Source organism: Erithacus rubecula, assembly GCF_903797595.1.
Source record: "Erithacus rubecula genome assembly, chromosome: 4".
Classification (NCBI taxonomy): Eukaryota; Metazoa; Chordata; class Aves; order Passeriformes; family Muscicapidae; genus Erithacus; species Erithacus rubecula.
Window position 1 is genome coordinate 47,791,220 of NC_136686.1, and position 18,554 is coordinate 47,809,773.

General features: G+C 37.1%; 1 protein-coding gene across 6 annotated transcripts in view; it reads left to right on the forward strand.

Moving 5' to 3' along the window:
• PTPRZ1 (protein tyrosine phosphatase receptor type Z1) overlaps positions 1 to 18,554 on the forward strand; it is a 127,748-nt gene that overhangs the window by 85,567 nt on the left and 23,627 nt on the right. For 4 of the 6 annotated variants that reach the window (XM_079303052.1, XM_079303053.1, XM_079303050.1 and 1 more), the window contains exons 11-13: positions 5,374 to 5,417; positions 8,058 to 9,009; positions 15,182 to 15,326. In XM_079303052.1, the coding sequence (XP_079159178.1) occupies positions 5,374 to 5,417; positions 8,058 to 9,009; positions 15,182 to 15,326 (1,141 nt within the window). Of the gene's footprint in view, positions 1 to 5,373; positions 5,418 to 8,057; positions 11,632 to 15,181; positions 15,327 to 18,554 lie in introns of all 6 variants that reach the window. The other 2 variants (XM_079303049.1, XM_079303048.1) reach the window with 1 other exon arrangement.

Below are 18,554 nucleotides of genomic sequence, written 5' to 3' on the forward strand. Positions count from 1 at the left end.
TCTGTATGTATGTTTAGCTGCAGCAAGGTCATTAGTGATGCTGTGGTGCACTCGAGAAAACAGGCCAGTTTTTCATTTCATGAGAGCCACATTATTTTACAGTAAGAGAGATTGTGAGTCTCAACAGTCTCTACCATATGAATTCTGGACTACTAAGGTTAATAGGCTTGTAATAATGGGAGTTTGTCTGTAGGAGGAGGACACAGCATCAGGTATAGTATATTCACATTTTTAATAGTTAACTTGTCTTTAACTAGTCTTTCAAACACAATGTATTAATAATAATAGTAATTGGAGTCTTAGGTTAATATCTCCCAGAATTTTCCTATTTCTCTTCAGTTTTCTAAAAAGTCTGCAACAAGGTTCTGACATTCTGCCTTACATCTCACTTTTCTGTCTGCCTTTTATCTATCTCTTAGTATATTCTTCCACTTACTTTCCAGAATTTGCTGGGTATGTGTTTGGAGAGTTTTCTCAGATGAGAGTTCATCTAAATACCCCACATCCATTTCTACATGGATGACAAATAGGCAGCATAGTGTTATCATCATTTAACACCAGCCCAACATACCAAGTCAGTCCAGTGCTGCCATCACAGCTGTAAAACCTCTGGATGTATATGTTGCCAAACAGAGTCCAGTGTAGCTGATATGCAGAGGATAAGCCTTGCTGCTCCTGCTGTGTCCCTGCTGCAGGGATGAGGTGCACAGCAGCCATGTGTTCCCTGAGTCCCTGGGGAAGGAGATGTGGGTGCAGAGGCAGGGAGAGGAGCCCTGGGGCTGGGAGCAGGCTCAGCCAGGGGAGGGGAGGCATTGGAGCAGCAGTGCAGGTCCAGCCACCCAGCACAGGATCCTGCACTGCTGCTGAAATGGTGCAAAACAGGGGCTTTGCATTCATTCCAGTAAAAGGGAGAGTGAGGGAAATACATGCTGGAAAATTAACTCCACCTTCCAGTATCACCAGAAATTTCTCTGAGGTTTGTATGCTCAGACAACAGAATTTGGTATAATAAATGTTATATTTCCAACTGTGTTATATTTGTTTATTATAAATGTTTTGTATCAGACTGAAGGTTTGATACTCTCAAGACTTTTTACACAAGCAAATCATCAATCTCTACTTTGATATTTTAAATTTTAAACAATATGGATAAAAAGAGAGTAAAACTTTTAAATAAAAATTAAATACTGAAATGAATATTTTCCTGTTTAAAAAAAAAAACCAAGCCCCAAAAGTTTCATTGGCATGCTTCCTATCCGAAATGGACACAAAGTCATTAAATGTAATTTGGTTCTTTTATTCTGGCACTTCCAGAGTGGTACCTCTGAAAGTGTTGAATAAAGAAAATTCAGGAAAAAAATCCTCTCATGTAATTAATATGATTTCTAAGAGTGCACATTGCTCTATAAATAAGTTGCTTACATGCTGTGTCAACTCTGGATACAATTTTAAAATATGAAAAAACTCCCATTAATTTCTAACAGCAATGTTTGTTTGCATAATTACTTTTACTAATTATTTACACCTGAATTAACTGTAGTAAATATTCCAAATACTTTCATATTTACTTATACCTAATATTAGACAACAGACATATGAGAATGTATGTATCTAATAAGAAAGATTTCTTCAGAGCAGCTTGCTGATTACAATTATAACATCAAATTGGTTTTGTGATCTGCTTTATAGATCTTGAGGCAAAAGGGGATTTCTTGGAGCTCCTGCTTGGGAATTTATGAAAGAAAAGTTATCTTCACCGTGAAGACATGAAATAAAGTTGACACACATAAAGCATAAATTAAATCTTTCAGTTTCAAGAATTACTTTGAGAAATCCAGTTTAATTAAGATGAAATTCGCTACAGTCACCTACAGATCAATTAGTCTCCCTGTTATGAGCTAAAGCAAGGTGTAAGTCATGTGGAACCATTAGTTGGGCCCTTTTCCAGGAAGAATTCTATCTTGGAGTGGCCACTTCTAATGAGATCTGGTATTCAAAAAGCACAATACTCTTGTTTTAGACTTTGCTATTTGAGATACTTGCAAGGAAATGTTTCTCATGCCTTCTCCCCATCCAGTCTGGTGCTTCCCATATGGCTGGTGAGGGCTCTGCAGCCTCTGGTGATCCACAGATCCAAGGCTCTTGTTCCCAGCAATGCTTTGTAAACATGAAGGATCTCTTTGGGGCCACAGTCTCTGCTTCAGTCTGTGGAAGCCTCAGGAGCTGTTATGTAATGGTTTTGGGCAAGCCACCATAGTGGAGACCTCTGCTCTTTGGGTTTTTCCTGAGCTCCTCAGAATTGCAGCCCTTCACCTTGTAATACAGTGTGTGAGCAGGTCAAGATTTTTTCCAGTTAGTCTTACTTTAGTAAAAGCCACCAAATGCACTACTTGATGTAGCTACAAAATTTCCATTGAAAATTTAGGGAATCGTGTACAGAGTATTTTAATCAGCTTTGATAAAATCCAGCCTTTACTTGCAACTTTTTCATTTGTTATTAGAATTGGATTTTGAATAAGTATGGAAATGTGTGCTTTGACTCTCTAGATAACATCTGTACACAACTGAAGGTTGTGCAGTTGTTTGTTTAGCTTATACTGGTGGTACATGCTTTTGCTGACACAGGAAAAGAAAATTAAGAATATAACTCCCCACTCCTATTCCTTTGTGTAGACTTCAGTTGGTGTTTGTCAAAAAAACCCCAACATGCTGGGATATAGCTCTCAAATGCTGTCTCCTGCCTGGCAGCTCGTGCTGTCAGCAATTCTTTGTGAGGGCCTAACTATGCAAATTCTTTGTAACTTCTCTTTGTGAGTTTTGTCCTAAAAAGCACTAAGCATATATTAAATGTCTGATTCAGGGGATGTTTTTTCTAATTTTGTACTGATAAAAGCAGAAATCTGAAAACTAATTTAGTCAAAAGAATCAGGCTTTGCTTTTGTTCATGCCATGCCATTTATTACATAAGTCAGTACAGAAATAAAAGGAGTTTATGTTCTCTGCATTATTCTATGATTATAAATCACTTTGTTTAAGACATATTTTTAATATTTCCATTTTAAAAACTGTAGGGAAGTAGTTGCCTTTTCTGTATTTGTTCTATCATTTCTTTCTCTGTCATTAAAATGCACTATGAAAATTTTTCTACAGAACTCTAACTAATAATTTAGTTATTTTATTTTAAAATGTGTGCTATAGAATAATCAATATGTGATTCCAGAAAAAAATAAACAAGCTTGTTCATCAACCTACATCAATGGGTTGTTTTTTGGAGGGTGTGGCTCTTCACCTTGGATGGGGGATGTTCTATTTCTGTAGTCTCCTGTCAAATCAAAAGCTCAGCAGCAGGACTTACAGAACTTCTGTAAGTGTGTGTCTCTAATACTTTTGACAAGTAAGTTTTCTATAGCCATCTAATATACATATTCTTTACAAAGTTCCTAGAGATTTACTGTTTTTGTTAATAAACAGGTTTATATATATATATATAAAAATAATATATATAAAAATATATATATTATTTATATATAAACACTAGCACAATCAGTACAGTTCGTTTTTCTGACTGAGCCTGATTAAAGTTCGGCTGAAGAATAGTAACAACAAAAAGAATGGATAGAATTCCTCTGTACTAAGAACATGTTTAAGAGAAGTCTGTTGAATACCTAGTACATGCTGTGGGTCTATTATGGGAAGGCATTCAGACTAATGGCAATATTTGATTTGTGTGATTGAGAAGCCAGGGAATATCATTATCTCATCCACCCCTTCCTCCATCCCCTCCCCACCCTGTCCCAGAGCCTCCTAGGCCTCAGGAGTCAGAGGTAAGATAATTTTTTATCTATCTAGCTAAAGAAAGGTCAATTCCATACTTGGTAATTTATGAGTGTTTGTTACTAAAGGACAATTTGGGAAGATTTTGTGCAGCATTACTTAGTCAAAATTTATTTGCATGCTATAGTCTACAAATAATACTGTATGAGTTTGTTAGTTTGATAAACTTCATCTAGTGTATGTTGCATATAGCACATCTCAGTTTGTTTTGAAAGGTAGGTATGGATAGTCCAGATAGAATACAAATTAAGTCATAGATCCCCATCTGACTTTGCAGAAATGAGAAATGCAGAGACAGCATCTTTTTCCTAGTGTATTGAACAAACTACATTTGGGAATTGTGGAGGAAATGCAGACGTGTAGCTGTGTGTGATGGTATTGTTAGATATTATTGTTAGATGGTATTGTGTGATGATATTGCTCTCCAGGCTGAGATTGGCATTTTCACCTAGAGCAAATCAGCCCTCAGAATATGTGTTGGCACATTAGTTAGTGCTAGAACATGGCTTAAGAGAATGCCTTAGAAGGACTCAGATTGAATATGGGCCTTTCTGTGGACCAAAGGAGCCATAAGGTGCATTAGTGCTCTGGAAGGGGTGTAGATTTCCTCACTGAAGACCTGTGCTAGGTCCTACCAGAGAGGAAGATGCTTCATTCAACCTGCTTTGAAACCTCTCTTGCTGACCACTAGAAGTATAACGTTGGATTTGGCCAAAAAGGGAGAAAGAAAGCAAGAGATTACTTCTAAATTTGGAGAGATGGATTTTCAGCTGGGTTGCAAGAAATCAATTTCTTCAACCCGTTTCAGCTGATTTTTATTTTTGAAAATTGGGAATGCCTCAAAAGCCTCTAGAGTAGTTCTTCGAAGAGCATGCAGTACCTGTTTATTGGAGACTTTTTCTGGTATGGGATTCAGCTGGCTGCATGTCTTTAAATCAAGGTGGGAGTTTGAAAAGGGCTGTAAGAACTGGGAAGGGTGAGTCTCTATGGTCTGCCTTGCTGGAAGCATGCAGCCTGCTGCATACTGACTGTCATGATACTGCTATTGCTCTGGTACCTAAGTCCAAGCCTGGGTACACAAATAAGGAATTTTCTACATGAAAATTACAGAACAGATCATTTTACAAGAGTATCTTCAGAGCTTCCAGATTTAATGTAGAGAAGTAGTTGATCCCCAACTTGCTGTTTTTCTCTCTTCTGTATTTCTGCATTAAAATGTATTCCTCATTGAAAATGTTCTTCTAAACTTGGCTTTCCCCAGCCAACATGCAATTCTTCCAAAAGTGCAAATCCAATGGTATCAAAATAGAGCCAGACAAAGCTGTTGTGGCTGAATGAATGTGTCCTGTCTAGATGAGTGAGCATTGCTACCCTTAGTCTTAGCTCCAGGGGGTTGGCCACTTCTCCAAACACAATCCTACAAAAAATCTTAGACATGGTCTCAATAACCATATTAATTAATCAGTTGAGTCCTTGCAGAATTTAGAATTTTGTCTATTTAAAATTGTGGATGATACAGTGTGTATTTTTGTTTTATAGAGGCTGACCTCATTCCTGAACTGAGTGAAGCTGAAGAGTATGAGGTATAGCATTCATTTGTTTTTTTAAGAGACTATTTAAAATAAATACATTTCAACCAGATTGAAATGATATTCTGCGCAAATTTACAAAACTATGTCACCAATGGAGTGTATTACCTGCATTTATGTCTACTTATATATATATAGGTATGTGCATATATAGCCTTTGAGCTATATTTCTCCCTAGATAACTGGAAATTCCTCAGTATTTTTCTGGGGCAGGAGATACATGATGAAGTAAAGGATATCACAGAATACTCCTAAATATTTTTGAAATGGGGCATCAGTTTACAATCATTCCTCTGTGAATTCTGATAGAGTTATTCATTTAGCAGAATCAAAGCTGTCATCCAGTGTTAGGCTTTTTAGTTAAAGAGAAGTTTGATTTGTCCTTGCTTGTGGTGGTCTTATCATGTAGTAAATTAAAGTAAGGGAGGACAATAGTTGTGCTGAAGAGTGAGATTCAAGTGTGTCTGCTGTCAGTGTGGTTTAACCATTACTCAGAAATTTCTGGAGGGTCATTTGCTTCTTGAACTCAAGTTACACTTTAAAGTATAGCTCTATTTTACAAAATTTTTGATGATCTTATGTTAAGCTTTGGAGGCTTCATATTCAGTAACTAAGTTTCTGGTGTTGCAGCAAGGGAAGATGTAAAAATACCATTATTAAGTTTTTAATAGTGCCTAGTACCAATTTTGCAACATAGACAGTTACTTCAGTATGATGTTTATCAAGTAATATCAAGTAATCCCTTGGAATTTTTAATTTATAGTTTCAGTCTCTGACCACAATATTCTCACTGCATGACAAGTCCTTTTAGTTAAATAGCCTATATACCCTCCCTTCCTTTGTTGGACACTTAGTAACCAGTAATACAGTCATTTTTCAGTTATTGTAAACTATGTATGTAGATTATTACATTGCATCTGTTAGATGCCAGTGAACATCAACTGATTTTTACTCGAAACAATAAAGTTTAAAAGTGCATACATTGCCTTACATAAAGCAGATCTTTAGAAACAAGGGCTTGTCCAGTCCAGGCCAGGCCAGGTTTGATGACAATCATTCCTGGTGCTGCTGTCCCTACATTTTAGGTATTTAGTCCTTAGAATGAAATCCAGAGCTGAGTTACCTTCTGTTGTGCGAGGGCATGAGGGGTTCCTGGTTCAAAGAGGGGCTGCAGTGTGAAGCTCAGCACACTCCTGCTGGGTAAAGCTCTTGCTCTTGTGAGACTGGGTAAAAGTTCACAACTCCTGTTTACTGAGTGCCTCAGTCAAAAATGTACTCAGCAGCTCTTTATCTTGGGCACATTCTTTTAAAAGCTGTTGATTTTTTTACATTATTCTCCCTGCTGTGCCCTGCTCAGTGCAGGAATGGGAGATCTACTCAAGTTAAACTATGTGGAAACTGAGGAGTTGTTAGGTTGCTAGATTGATAACTGTGCCTGTCTACTGGGTGTTTTCTCTAAGCATTATACTTTTGAATAAAAACCAGTGGCATTTCCACCACATCACCAAGCCACATCTTTAAATAAAACAAAAACCAAACAAACAAAAAAGCAAACAAAAAAAAAAAACAAAGAGAACAAAAAAAAAATCCAAAAAAACCACCAAAGAAAACCCCTACTATTTTGCAAGAGGCTCTGTGCTGCTCTGTCTCTTAGGGCCATGTGTGCCTGTCAAATCAAGTCCCTTCAGAAACTGTAAGTGTACCTCAATCTAGATTGCAGAGTTGGGCTGGAACAGGTTCAGTTCTGCTGCAGCTCTAGATGGGGGCACAGCACAGAACTGCAGGGACTGCTGTGTCTAAATCAAAACAAAAATGCTTGCTGAGTGAGTTAGGTACTTCAATGTCATGTTTTTTGATTTGGTGCAGGGAAAGCTGGAGAAGGAACAAAAAGATTTGACCTTAGATCCTTTGCATTCAGGCACATAAAGTTCGGGGTTTTTTTCTTTTTGATATGTCCTTAAAAGGCAAAACTAACCCAGATTTTGCACAAAGTATTTTTATTCATCATCATATTCAGAAAACAAAGGGTCATAACAGGACTAGGGGATATGACTCAGAACACTTGTGAAACTCTGACAGTCATGCTGAGGATTTTGAACCTTCTTTTCCAGAAAACTCTGAGGATTCAGCAGAATTGAGATCATAAATATATTTTACAAATTCTGTTGTTGTTATTATTAAATTTAATTACCATCGGGATATTAGTGCAAACCTCCAAGGCATTTCTGATAGCAACCATTTTTCCATTGCTGTGTATACAATATATGCTGTGTGTTGCATATACAATTGCATTTTATTAGGAAAGAGTTAGGTTTTTTTAATAAAGTAAATAAATACTGGGAGTGATTTTTGCCTCTCAAGCACAACTTAAGTAATGCAATATTGAAGAAGTGTTTGGGACAGAGGATTTTCCTGTTTTTATTGCAAATCAGTAATATTTTTTAAGATAAAAGAGGATACTTGTTCTTGCAGTTAATCCTTCAGTTTAAGACCATCAGTCTTCTCAAGTGATGTTTTGCTTTACCCCTCTTGATCTATTGATCCAGGAATGTATTATTACAGTTTTAGTTTTCATTCATGTTCAGAGTCTCTAAACATTTTTAATTGTCTTCGGCTATGATATTTTTTCCAAAGGATGAAGTTGATGCAAAGGAAACAGAGGTGGATGAAGAAACTGCAGTGGTTCCTAGCACTGACAGTACAATGAACCAATTGAGGAGAGATTTTCAGGTGATTACATCCAGCTACAGTCAAGGAAAAAAGAGAACAAAACCCAGTGAAGCCAAAACAAATAGATTCTTAACAAGAGAAGAATTGCATGGTAAGGATAATGTTTTCAAAGCAGTTTATTATGCTACTTCTCCACCTATTGGTGAAATTTCTGAAGACGAAGATCCATTTTTGGAATCCCAAACAATTACTGGAGTTCCTGCTCAACTGATTGACTCCACCAAAGGCGGAGAGGAAGAGTTTATATATCTTTCTTCAGGCACCGAGCCAACAAGAATAACCACCACTGGCCACAGTGACGAAGATTTCTTATTGTCTCCTTTTAAACCTCATCAGGAATCTGATGACTTTTGGAGTTCAGTTCCTACTACTTCTTCATCACAGCTGATTACAGAGGAGACCTCCCAAGAAGATGCCCTTCCTTCAGGAAGTCCAGATATAAGTGTGCATGATGTTCTTTCCCAAGGCTCCATTAAATACGTTTCGGAAGTCGCAGCACCCTCAAGCTCCGTTGAGCCTCCAAAGCTTACTTCCACTGATGGAAATGTATGGTTTCACAATGCTACAGATCCAGCAGCTCAGTCTGTTGATGCATCGCCTAGCAGGCAATTGTCTCAGACCAGTTACACTGATGCTTATGTAGAGGGATTAAAGCCAACCACAGTGCCCTATTCAAGCAGCCCAGTGGTTCCACGAGACACTTCAGATGCGGATTTAAAATTGCCACATTACTCTACCTTTGCTTTCTCCTCTGCTGAATTATCACCTCACTCTATCTCTTCAAGCTCTGGAGAATATGGTTCTGCTTCTGCTGCCAGTGAGGTACTCTCTCAGACAACTCAGCCAGTCTTTAATGGTGAGATACCTCTTCAACCTTCCTACAGTAGTGAAGTGTTTCCTCTAGTCACCCCTTTATTGTTTGACTCTCAGATGCTCGACACTACCCCTGCTACATCCGATAGTGATGTGACCTTGCATGCTACACCTGTATTTCCCAGTGTTGATGTGTCATTTGAACCCACCCTGTCTTCCTATGATGATGTACCTTTGCTTACATTTTCCTCTGCTTCCTCCAGTAGTAAAATGTTTCACCGTTTGTATACAGTTTCTCAAATGTTTCCACAAAGTGCTACTCCAGCTGTTGCAAGCGATAAGGTGTCCCTGCATGCTTCTTTGACGTTGGCAGAGGGTGATCCATTAATACAGCCAAGCCTTGCTCAAATTGCTGATGTGGTGTCACATCAGACCACTCATGCTGCTTCAGAGACACTGATATTTGGTCATAATAGAACTCACATATATTCTCAAGTTGAACCATCCAGCAGTGATTTAAATATGCATGTACTATCTACAGTGTCTGAACTTCCTTATGCTTTGTCTGGTAATGCGGGCTCCCTCCAAAGCTTTACTGTTTCCTATGACTCTGCAGAATTTGTGCATGGTTCTGTTGACATATTTCATCAAGATCCTTTATTTAGCAGCTATAACAATGTACTGGTGCATAAACCTTCTTCTGTAATATCCCAAGCTGATACCTTGCTGCAGCCTACGCACTCTCTGTCTAGTGACACGGATTGGTCTGAAGCATACTCTGGTAGTGAGTCCCTTTTGCCTGATACAGATACCCTGACAGTACTTAACGTTTCTTCCTCTGATTTCATTGATGAGATTCCATATGAATCATCTGGGTTTAGTGATGATAATAAGATGCTTCAAAAAGGTGATGTTGTATATGGAGATGAGAAAGAAGTGAAAATTTCCTCCTCTTTAAGTGAAATGGCTTCCAGTGCTGAAAGTAAAGTGATACATGAACTTTCTACATCTGTTTCTAGTAATGTGGTAATTGAGCAGAATATGTCTCTGCAAGAAAGCCCACTTCCTGTTTCTAGCACAAAGGGAATCCTTCCAGTCTCTCTTGCTTTTTCCACTACTAAGATATTTGATCACGATATTAGTAAACTTACAGAAAAGCTCCTTTCTGTTCAGCCTTTGCATGTTACGACTCCAGCCTTTGATGACACTTTGCTTAAACCTATGCTTAGTGCAAGCTCAGATCAAGCTGTCTCTGTCCCTGCTTATAGCAAAATGTTATCTTCGACTCAGCTGTACTTCTATGAGACCTCAGCTACATTAAATAACGAAGCATTACTGCAATCCTCCTTCCAGTCTTCTGGCGATGGCACTCTGCTTAACACAGCTGCAGTTGTGCCTAGTGATCCAATATTGGCTGAAAGCTCAAGGGTTCAAAAAGATAGTTCTACATTTGACCAAATATTGCATCAAATGGCACCAGGTTCTGCTACAACTGAAAGCAAGCTGCATTCTACATCTGCACCTTCTGTTGCTGATATGATGTCAAACACTTTTAGTAAGCCCACAGCGTCACTTCAAGGTTTATCTTTTTCTTACACAAGTGAGAAATACGATTCACCCAGTTTATTTGACAGTGAAGATGTTCCGAAAGTTATGCCTTCATTGTACAGTAGTGATGTTTCATTCCAGCTGACCAGTTTAGAAAATACAAATGCCTTTCCGTCCCAGGCAGCGAATGCTGTAACAACTCCCTTCCTGGCAGGTGACACATCATCACATGTAGCTACTCCTACAGACAGCCATATCTCCTCAAGTGTTTTTGAAACAAGTGAGGCTGACAGTGTCTCTTCAAGTTCCACATTTGGTTTTGATCGTGTTCATATGCCTGCAGTTGTTTCTGGTTCTGATGTGTCCATTCATCACACTCTTCCTTTACCAAATATACTTATTTCAGTTACGACTGTTCCTTCCAAAAGTGAGATCCCTGTAACTTTGAATAGGTTGCTGGTTCCTTCTAGAGAATCCTCTGGGTTGTCTCCCAGTATCATATCCAGTTCTGATTTGTGGTCTTCTGTAGTTGAGGATGACTATGATGAATATGATGATGGCTTCCCTGTAAGTAACTGCATCTCATGCACTTCCCATAGAGAAGATCAGGATATGATAGTAGAGGATGAAAATACAGAGGTAAATAATAATAAGGATCAGGATCAGAGTAACCTAATTATAAGTTCACACCCTGAGAAACCTGAAGAAGAGAAGTTTTCTACTGCTGCATCTAACAGTCAGATAAACCGTGCCACGGACAGACGTAATTATACATCCATATCAACTTTGACAGCGAATGTGATTCCTGAGAAGCACAACAACCTGAAAATTTTGGAGAACCACATTCAGACTTCTAGTGTCCAGTTGCAAAACACATCAGAATCTAAGTCTTGGGCTGTTTTGACAAGTGATGAAGAAAGTGGTTCTGGCCAAGGTACCTCAGATAGCCTTAATGATAACGAAACTTCAACAGATTTCAGTTTTCCTGACCATAATGAGAGAGACACTGAAGGGGCAGTTGAAGCAGGTAACTCAGAATTAACTCCTGGATCATCACAGTCATCAGCCTCATCTGTTACTAGTGATCACTCATCAGTGTTCAACATCTCTGAGGCAGGTTAGTTGTGGATAAGTCTAATGAATACCATGGGAAGCTGTGAGGGGATACTTTTGTGCCATGGAGAATGAGAAGGTTTATCTACAGATAATGAAGGGAGAACATAACAGTGCCAGTGGGTGTGATTAGGAAGCATTGGGGAACAGGGTTTCATACTGAGCTATCTTGTGAATGTTACTTCTGGCTACTTAAAACTGCACCTGAAATATTCTTCAGTGAGATGATTGATGCTCTGCTTTTGGATAGATGCATACTGTCAGCAGAAGTTGAGTCATGCAAAATTTGAAACCAGAATTGTTTCAGTGCTAATTGTTGCCTTTAATTGAAAGGTTTGAGAGGGACTTAGATTATCTTTTAAGTTCTCTGTACAAAGACAAGTGCTGCCCTTATGGAAATACCACCAGAGGAAACCTTGCCTCTCCAGAGGAAACATACCTCTGATATTCTCTTTTAAACTTACAGCAGCACATTTTTTGTGTTTTTTGAGAGGTTGAACCTCTAAGGGAAGAAGATGCTGGTTTAATTCTGATTCATCTGAACTCAAAAAAGCATTCAGTTTTATTCTGTGTATGCCACTTCAGATTCCAGTGAGATGCAGAATTTTTGTGACAGATTTGCATATTCCCAAAGTAGACCAAGATTCTCCTCTAGCTGTTTGTATTTAATGCTATTTTCTTATTTATTCCTCTTAAATTCAGCAAGAGTACTTGCAACCCATGATTCCAAGGATAAAGTCAGAAGTCAAAACTCGCAACGCATTTCCTTTGTATTTAAAAATTCACTGTGGAAAATCTGAAGTATTCAGATACATAATTTTAATTCCTTCTTGTGTTAGAGAATTGAAAATCAAAAAGAATCAAGCCAAAAATAGTCTATGATCTTGAAAAAAAAATACAAACAAGGTTGAATTGTTATTTTAGAAAATAAAGTGAACTTCTGTTATGTACTTACAGTATCTGTAGAGGGCAGTATCATTCAACTAAACCCATTAAGGGATGGAATTCACAAAGCATGGGAAGGTTTCAGCCCAGTTCTACAAATAAATACGGTTAAAATTCATAAGGTTGTATTCCTCATGAGCAACAGAATAATAATATGAAAAGGTGATAAATTGACACTCGATATGGTGGGGGCTAGTAGAATGTGAAAAATAGAAAATGAAAATTAACAGAATAAAAAACTTTGAAATTACTGAGTCCTAAAAAGGTAGGTGTTACAATACTAAATCAATAAGTGAATTAGTTCACTGGTAAGTAGTCACCACTTTGTGTAAAATGCCTAACATTCCTTCAAAAATAAGCAAAAATAGCATTAATATTTCAATACCTATATTATTGTATGAATGAGTGTTGCCATAAGATACTAGAGTTACTAGAGTTTCGTAATTTTTACTAATAGTAAAAGGATTACACACTGTTGGAGGAAGAGGAGTACAACAGGCCTAGTTTGTCTTCTAGATATTATTGAAAGACACTCTACAGTATTGCTTCACGTGCATTACTTCTTTCCCAACACATGATGCCAAATACTGGCTTTTAATAAACTGAAAATTCAATTTCAGCATGTCTAACATGGTTTCCTGTCATTAAAAGGCATATTTACTTAATTAAATTCTGAAGAAATGAAACAAACACAAAAATTAATCTCTCACCTGAGAACTTACTTATATGTTGCAGTGGATTTTGCAGAAATTGGTGAAATGTCTTGTTGTTGTGACCATTTCAGAAAAAAATTGTCCTTTAAACTTTTCCCAGTCTTATAGTTGATACATAATTATACTTGTTCTGAACTATGACTTTCTCCCTAAGACCTCGATGACTACCTAAACCTTTCAACTTCTATTGAAAAAAACTAAGACAAATTAATAAAAAGAAATATGTGAAGGATCCAAACACATCAGTTATTAGAAATCAAAGAAATCTGCTGTAGCTGAGACTGCCTTTTCAGCTGCCATCATGGGAGTGAATAGAACATGGTCATGAGATTTGAAGGAACCCTGCCATCACACAGATAGGATTGGATTTTACACTGTGAATTAGTCCAGAGTTGGATAAGCAAGTCTGACTGTTGCAAAGGGATCTGTGTTTTCTCATGCATATACATAGTTTTTTCTCTGAAATCAATAGGAAGTACCAATTTTAACTTACTCAACAGACACTTGGAGATTTTTCAGAAGCAACTTTGTGCCTTCAATTACTTTGCCCATTGAGCTGCAGAATTTAAAGAGAAGTGATTGATATGGGTGTTAAAGAGTACTTTGAATTAAAACCAAGAAAACATCTGCAAAATTAGAGCCTAGACCTTTTTGCACATAAAGTCCTGAAAGCCTCTAAACTCAAGAAAATGGAAGCAAATAGAGCTGTCTGGAAATCTGTACTGTGTGAAGCCATTTGTTTTTTGACATCCTATTTAGAGCATGTAATTTGCTGTCTTTTTTTTTTTTTTTTTTTTTTCCCCAGATTAAACTCCATTCCTTTTTCCCTTTGTATGAAAGCTTTTTATTCATGTAGAATTGGTCTCTTGAAATCCCAGTGGAGTGCAGGTGTTTTCTGTACAGCAGAATTCTGCTCTTACAGAGAATTTTCTTTGAATTGGGACTGTTTGCAAAAGCAGAAAACATTCTAGAAGTTTAATTCTAAAATGTGCAGAACTTCTTATTTCTACATTTTAACTCAAATAATGCTCACAGTAAACTGCACAGATTTAAATAAGTCAGTTCTTTAGCATCAAAGTCACAACATTAAAATACTTCTTGAGGTATGACCAAAGCTAAAAAGAAAGTATTGGTGTTATCCACCATTGTGTTTCCTTCTTTAATAAAATTATAAAATATATTGCTTTAATCTTTGTACAGATTTGTATGTCCACATATTTCTGTCATCCAGCATTGTATGGCTCACAGAAATATGAAACCAAAGCAATAGCTAAATAATAATTTGATCACCTGTAAAGGTGGAGGCGGGAAATTTAATTATGGCTCCAGAGTAGTTGAGAGAGGAAATTGGATTCAGAGGAAGAAGGGTGTGTCTATAAGGCAGTTTACAGAATAGGCAATAGATAAAAATACAGAAAGCTGAACTGTGATACAGCAAAAGCATAAAGACTATTGCAAGATAATTTTCATGTTGACTTGTTAGCCAGAGAAGTGATTTGTGTGTTATAAGACTGACAGATTAATATAAATTCCAATGTGCATTCCAGTATTATGTATTCAGATTTCTTAACTCGTTTGGCTTTCAGCTAATAAAACAGATTAAAAAAAAAAAAACAAACAAAAAACAACTTTCTTCTGAATTTTAACAACAGTCTGCTATTCTTACAAAGAAGTCTCCTCTGCTGGAAGGCTGAGTCACATAAGCTTGAACACTTTGCTTTGCCCTCTATCTGCTTATCTTCTGTAAGCTGGTTTGCAAATGTATAAACTTTCTGCAGTACATAGTAAAAAATAGAGGTAAGTGATACTAAGTAGGCTCATTATAAGACACATTCACCTGTGTTGTGCATTTCTCATAATTTAAACATGGACTGTTTCAATTTTCTCTGACTGCAGAGGCAAGTAATATTAGCCATGAGTCTCGTATTGGTCTAGCTGAGAGTCTGGAATCAGAGAAGAAGACAGTTGTACCACTTGTGGTCGTGTCAGCCCTGACTTTTATCTGTCTAGTGATTCTTGTGGGTATTCTCATTTACTGGAGGTAAGTTGTTTTTTGGTTGATCTTTTTTTTCAGTTCTAAAGAGCTGTGATTTGAAAAATGTGATTGGCATTATTAAGGTGGTTTACAGGAGTGAGACTGGATCTTGTCTCCTACCTTGTCTTCATATTACTCAGTGTCATAAAGACGACAAAATAAGGTGGTTTTTGTCCAAAATACTCTACCGCAATTTTTTTTTTTCAGAGAGTTTAACCACTGCAAATAGTTTATTCTGATATTGATAGACCTTAGTAATCAATAACTCATGATTGATGTCTAGAAAGCAAGTGACTTAACAGAACACTGGGAAAAGTAAGAGGGAGAAGAAAAGTAAATATAGCATGGGGATGTTTACTATCTTTCCAGTCCTTTACCCTTAAAAAAAGGTAGTTACCAATTCAGAATGAGACCCTATGGTCCTCAACAGGATTATGTAAATAATCAATTCATAGGGCACTGTAGGGGTGTGCTGTAGCTGACACTGTGGGGAAGACAGAAAGGGGATTTTCAATGATACTATAATAGTATAACTGTTTGAGGATCACTTACTGAGTAGCTCTTAGAATGTTGTGATTAAAAAATCATTCTGTTTTATGATTCTGACAAACTAAAATTAGCCCCCCGGTTTTTCAAGGCTTTAGTGAATTACTGCAGATGTGTTCCATGTGCACATGTGCTCAGGTTTCCTCATGGATGTGTTTCTCTGTGATTTCATAAATTGATAAGCCAGTAAAAAAAGAGGTATGATCAAGAGTATTGATGGTTATTAGTAGTCATTATAACAAAATCAGTAAGAGCAAAAAAACTGTATCCACACTGTAAAATAAAACAGTCCAGCTAGCATGGCAGAGATCTCTTCTATACAGCTGTAATGATTTCCCTCAGAGGATAAAAAGAGTGGCTGCATTCACACCCCTTACTGGGGCTGGCCTCTGCCCTCTGCTAACCCCAAACTGTGTCTAGCATTGTGTGAAATACTGCAGGTTGGCCTGAACTAAAAATGTACCAGGAACCTTGTCAGCCACATGGCAGTATGTGGCAATGCTCAAGACTTTGGCACTCTTCCCTTGGTTCTAGTTAAAGTCAGTCTTCTTAGGGACATGTCTGCTTAAACTCTCAAAACCCTTGCACAGCCCTGAGACTTCCTCAAGTGTACAAGTTGTCAAGGAGGAAATGCTGTGGTGGGTCAGAAGGGGGAAATAAGTTGCAAAAACTTCTACTTCAGTGATTGCCAGTAACCTGATGCAGCTTCTGCTGTGCTAACACACAAATAGCAGCCAGAAACAGGACCTTGCTCTTACAGGGACTGTACAAGGAAGTGAGAAGATAGGGCAAGCATCTTCTTTCAGATGCCCCCAGAGCTTGTTTCTTCTTCCTTCATCCCAAATAATCCTGTTTATTCTAAAATGAAAGAAAAATTGTGGACAAACAATAACTTGGCCCTTTCCAAACTACTGACTACTGTAATCTCTAGGCTGTGTATCAGGATTGGGTTTATTGACTTTTCTTCTAGTCTCCTGACACTGGCTTTCTGTCAGCTTATGAGGGTGTTTCCCACATGGGGACAGAACTCATTCCATCCCTGAACAGACTAGGCTGGAGAAATAGAGTTCAAGCATCCTTTGTTCCAGGCAAGTGTGCTAGTGAACCATGATTAAAGTCAGTGAACCTTGAGAAAAATTTCTTTTGATTTTCAAAGTAGTAGTTAATTGCCATAATAATTGCAAAATTTCTTAGCTTATGCTTAGTTGGATAACTCTGTTCTCCATCCCAGGATTTCCAGCTAACCACTTGCATACTGAGAATCTTTTTTCCTGTTATTCATATTATGCAACATGATTGTTCATATTCAACTTCCAAAGGGTTTCATCCCTGATGCTGGACAGTATTTGAAATCTCTTCTATTTGCCAAAGAAGGCCATGCATTTAAAAACCCAGATTGTACAATGCAGTTCTAGTAATCCTACACGTTACAAGCTTGTTTTTGTCGAATAACATTGTGTTCATTTTGTATTCTTTCTCTGGGAATGAACAATTCTGTAAAACAGGTCTTTGAAAATAAAACAAAAATCCTGTTAGCAATAATATCTTCTTGCTTTGAATCTAATCTTTTCTGTATTTCTTGTGTACTACAAAATCAAATATGGAGCTCTTTTATTGTTAATCCTCAAAATTCTTTTGACATTATGATAACACCAGTAAATATTTCTTATTTCAGGGGGAATGCAACATAAAGGCTATGCATCATAGATAGGAGTTTACAGCCCTCTTTCAAAGTTGTCAAAACACTCACCTCTTTTTAAAGACTGGGAAAAAAATCAGAATATTAACTTCATTGCTACACAGATTTCATTAAGCTGAAAAATATTAGTAGAAACTCTGTAAGATTTTTCTAATAGTTAGGTTTTGTTTGTTTTGAAATAATTGCTCTTGGATGCTAATTTTCTTTTTATATTATACCTTTTTTTCCCTAATTTGAATCAATTATTTTCTCTTATTAAAGTTCATAAAACCATTTAGGTTTATGAAAAATTATTCTATATTTCTTTTACAATTGTAGTCCAGAATTACTATTGGTCTCTCTCAGCTTTAGGTTATTTACACTATTAGCTCCTTATTTGAATATGCAAGAGGTGTGTTATTTGGTTTAAAACCAAATATCTACCAAGAGCAACAAGTTCCAGTCTCTCAAGGTTAAAGAAAGGCAAAAAATATTTATTTCTTCACTTTAATGACTTGTATCAGAAAAATAATTCTGTACCATCTGTTGTTTGGGTTTTGGGTTTGGGTTGGTTTTTTTTTTAAATGAAATTGTTAATCAGCACTTGAGGAAATTCCTCAATCTCTTCACTATCTCATTAGGCACAATTTCAATCTTTTTTTGATAGATATTTATTTCTCTGACAGGGATTTAAACTTCTAATGGCAATACTGTCTAAAGATTGAATAATTACCAGTAGGAAAATGCACAATTTTTAAATTCTCTGGGTTTATGTATCATTTGTAATTCAAGCAATTTTCAAGCAATGTCATCTTCCTTTCATTTCTTCAGCATGATTAAGATTACAGTGGAATAAACAAGGAGATTCTTTGTCCTGTTTAGTGGCCTTGCTGTCCAGATAGACTTTTCTAATAGCTTTAAAGAGAATTTCCTGTCCAAATCTAGAGTCTATCCATTTTTTTCAGTATCTGTCTACTTTGAATTCTTGCAGCAGAGATGCAGCAGGAATA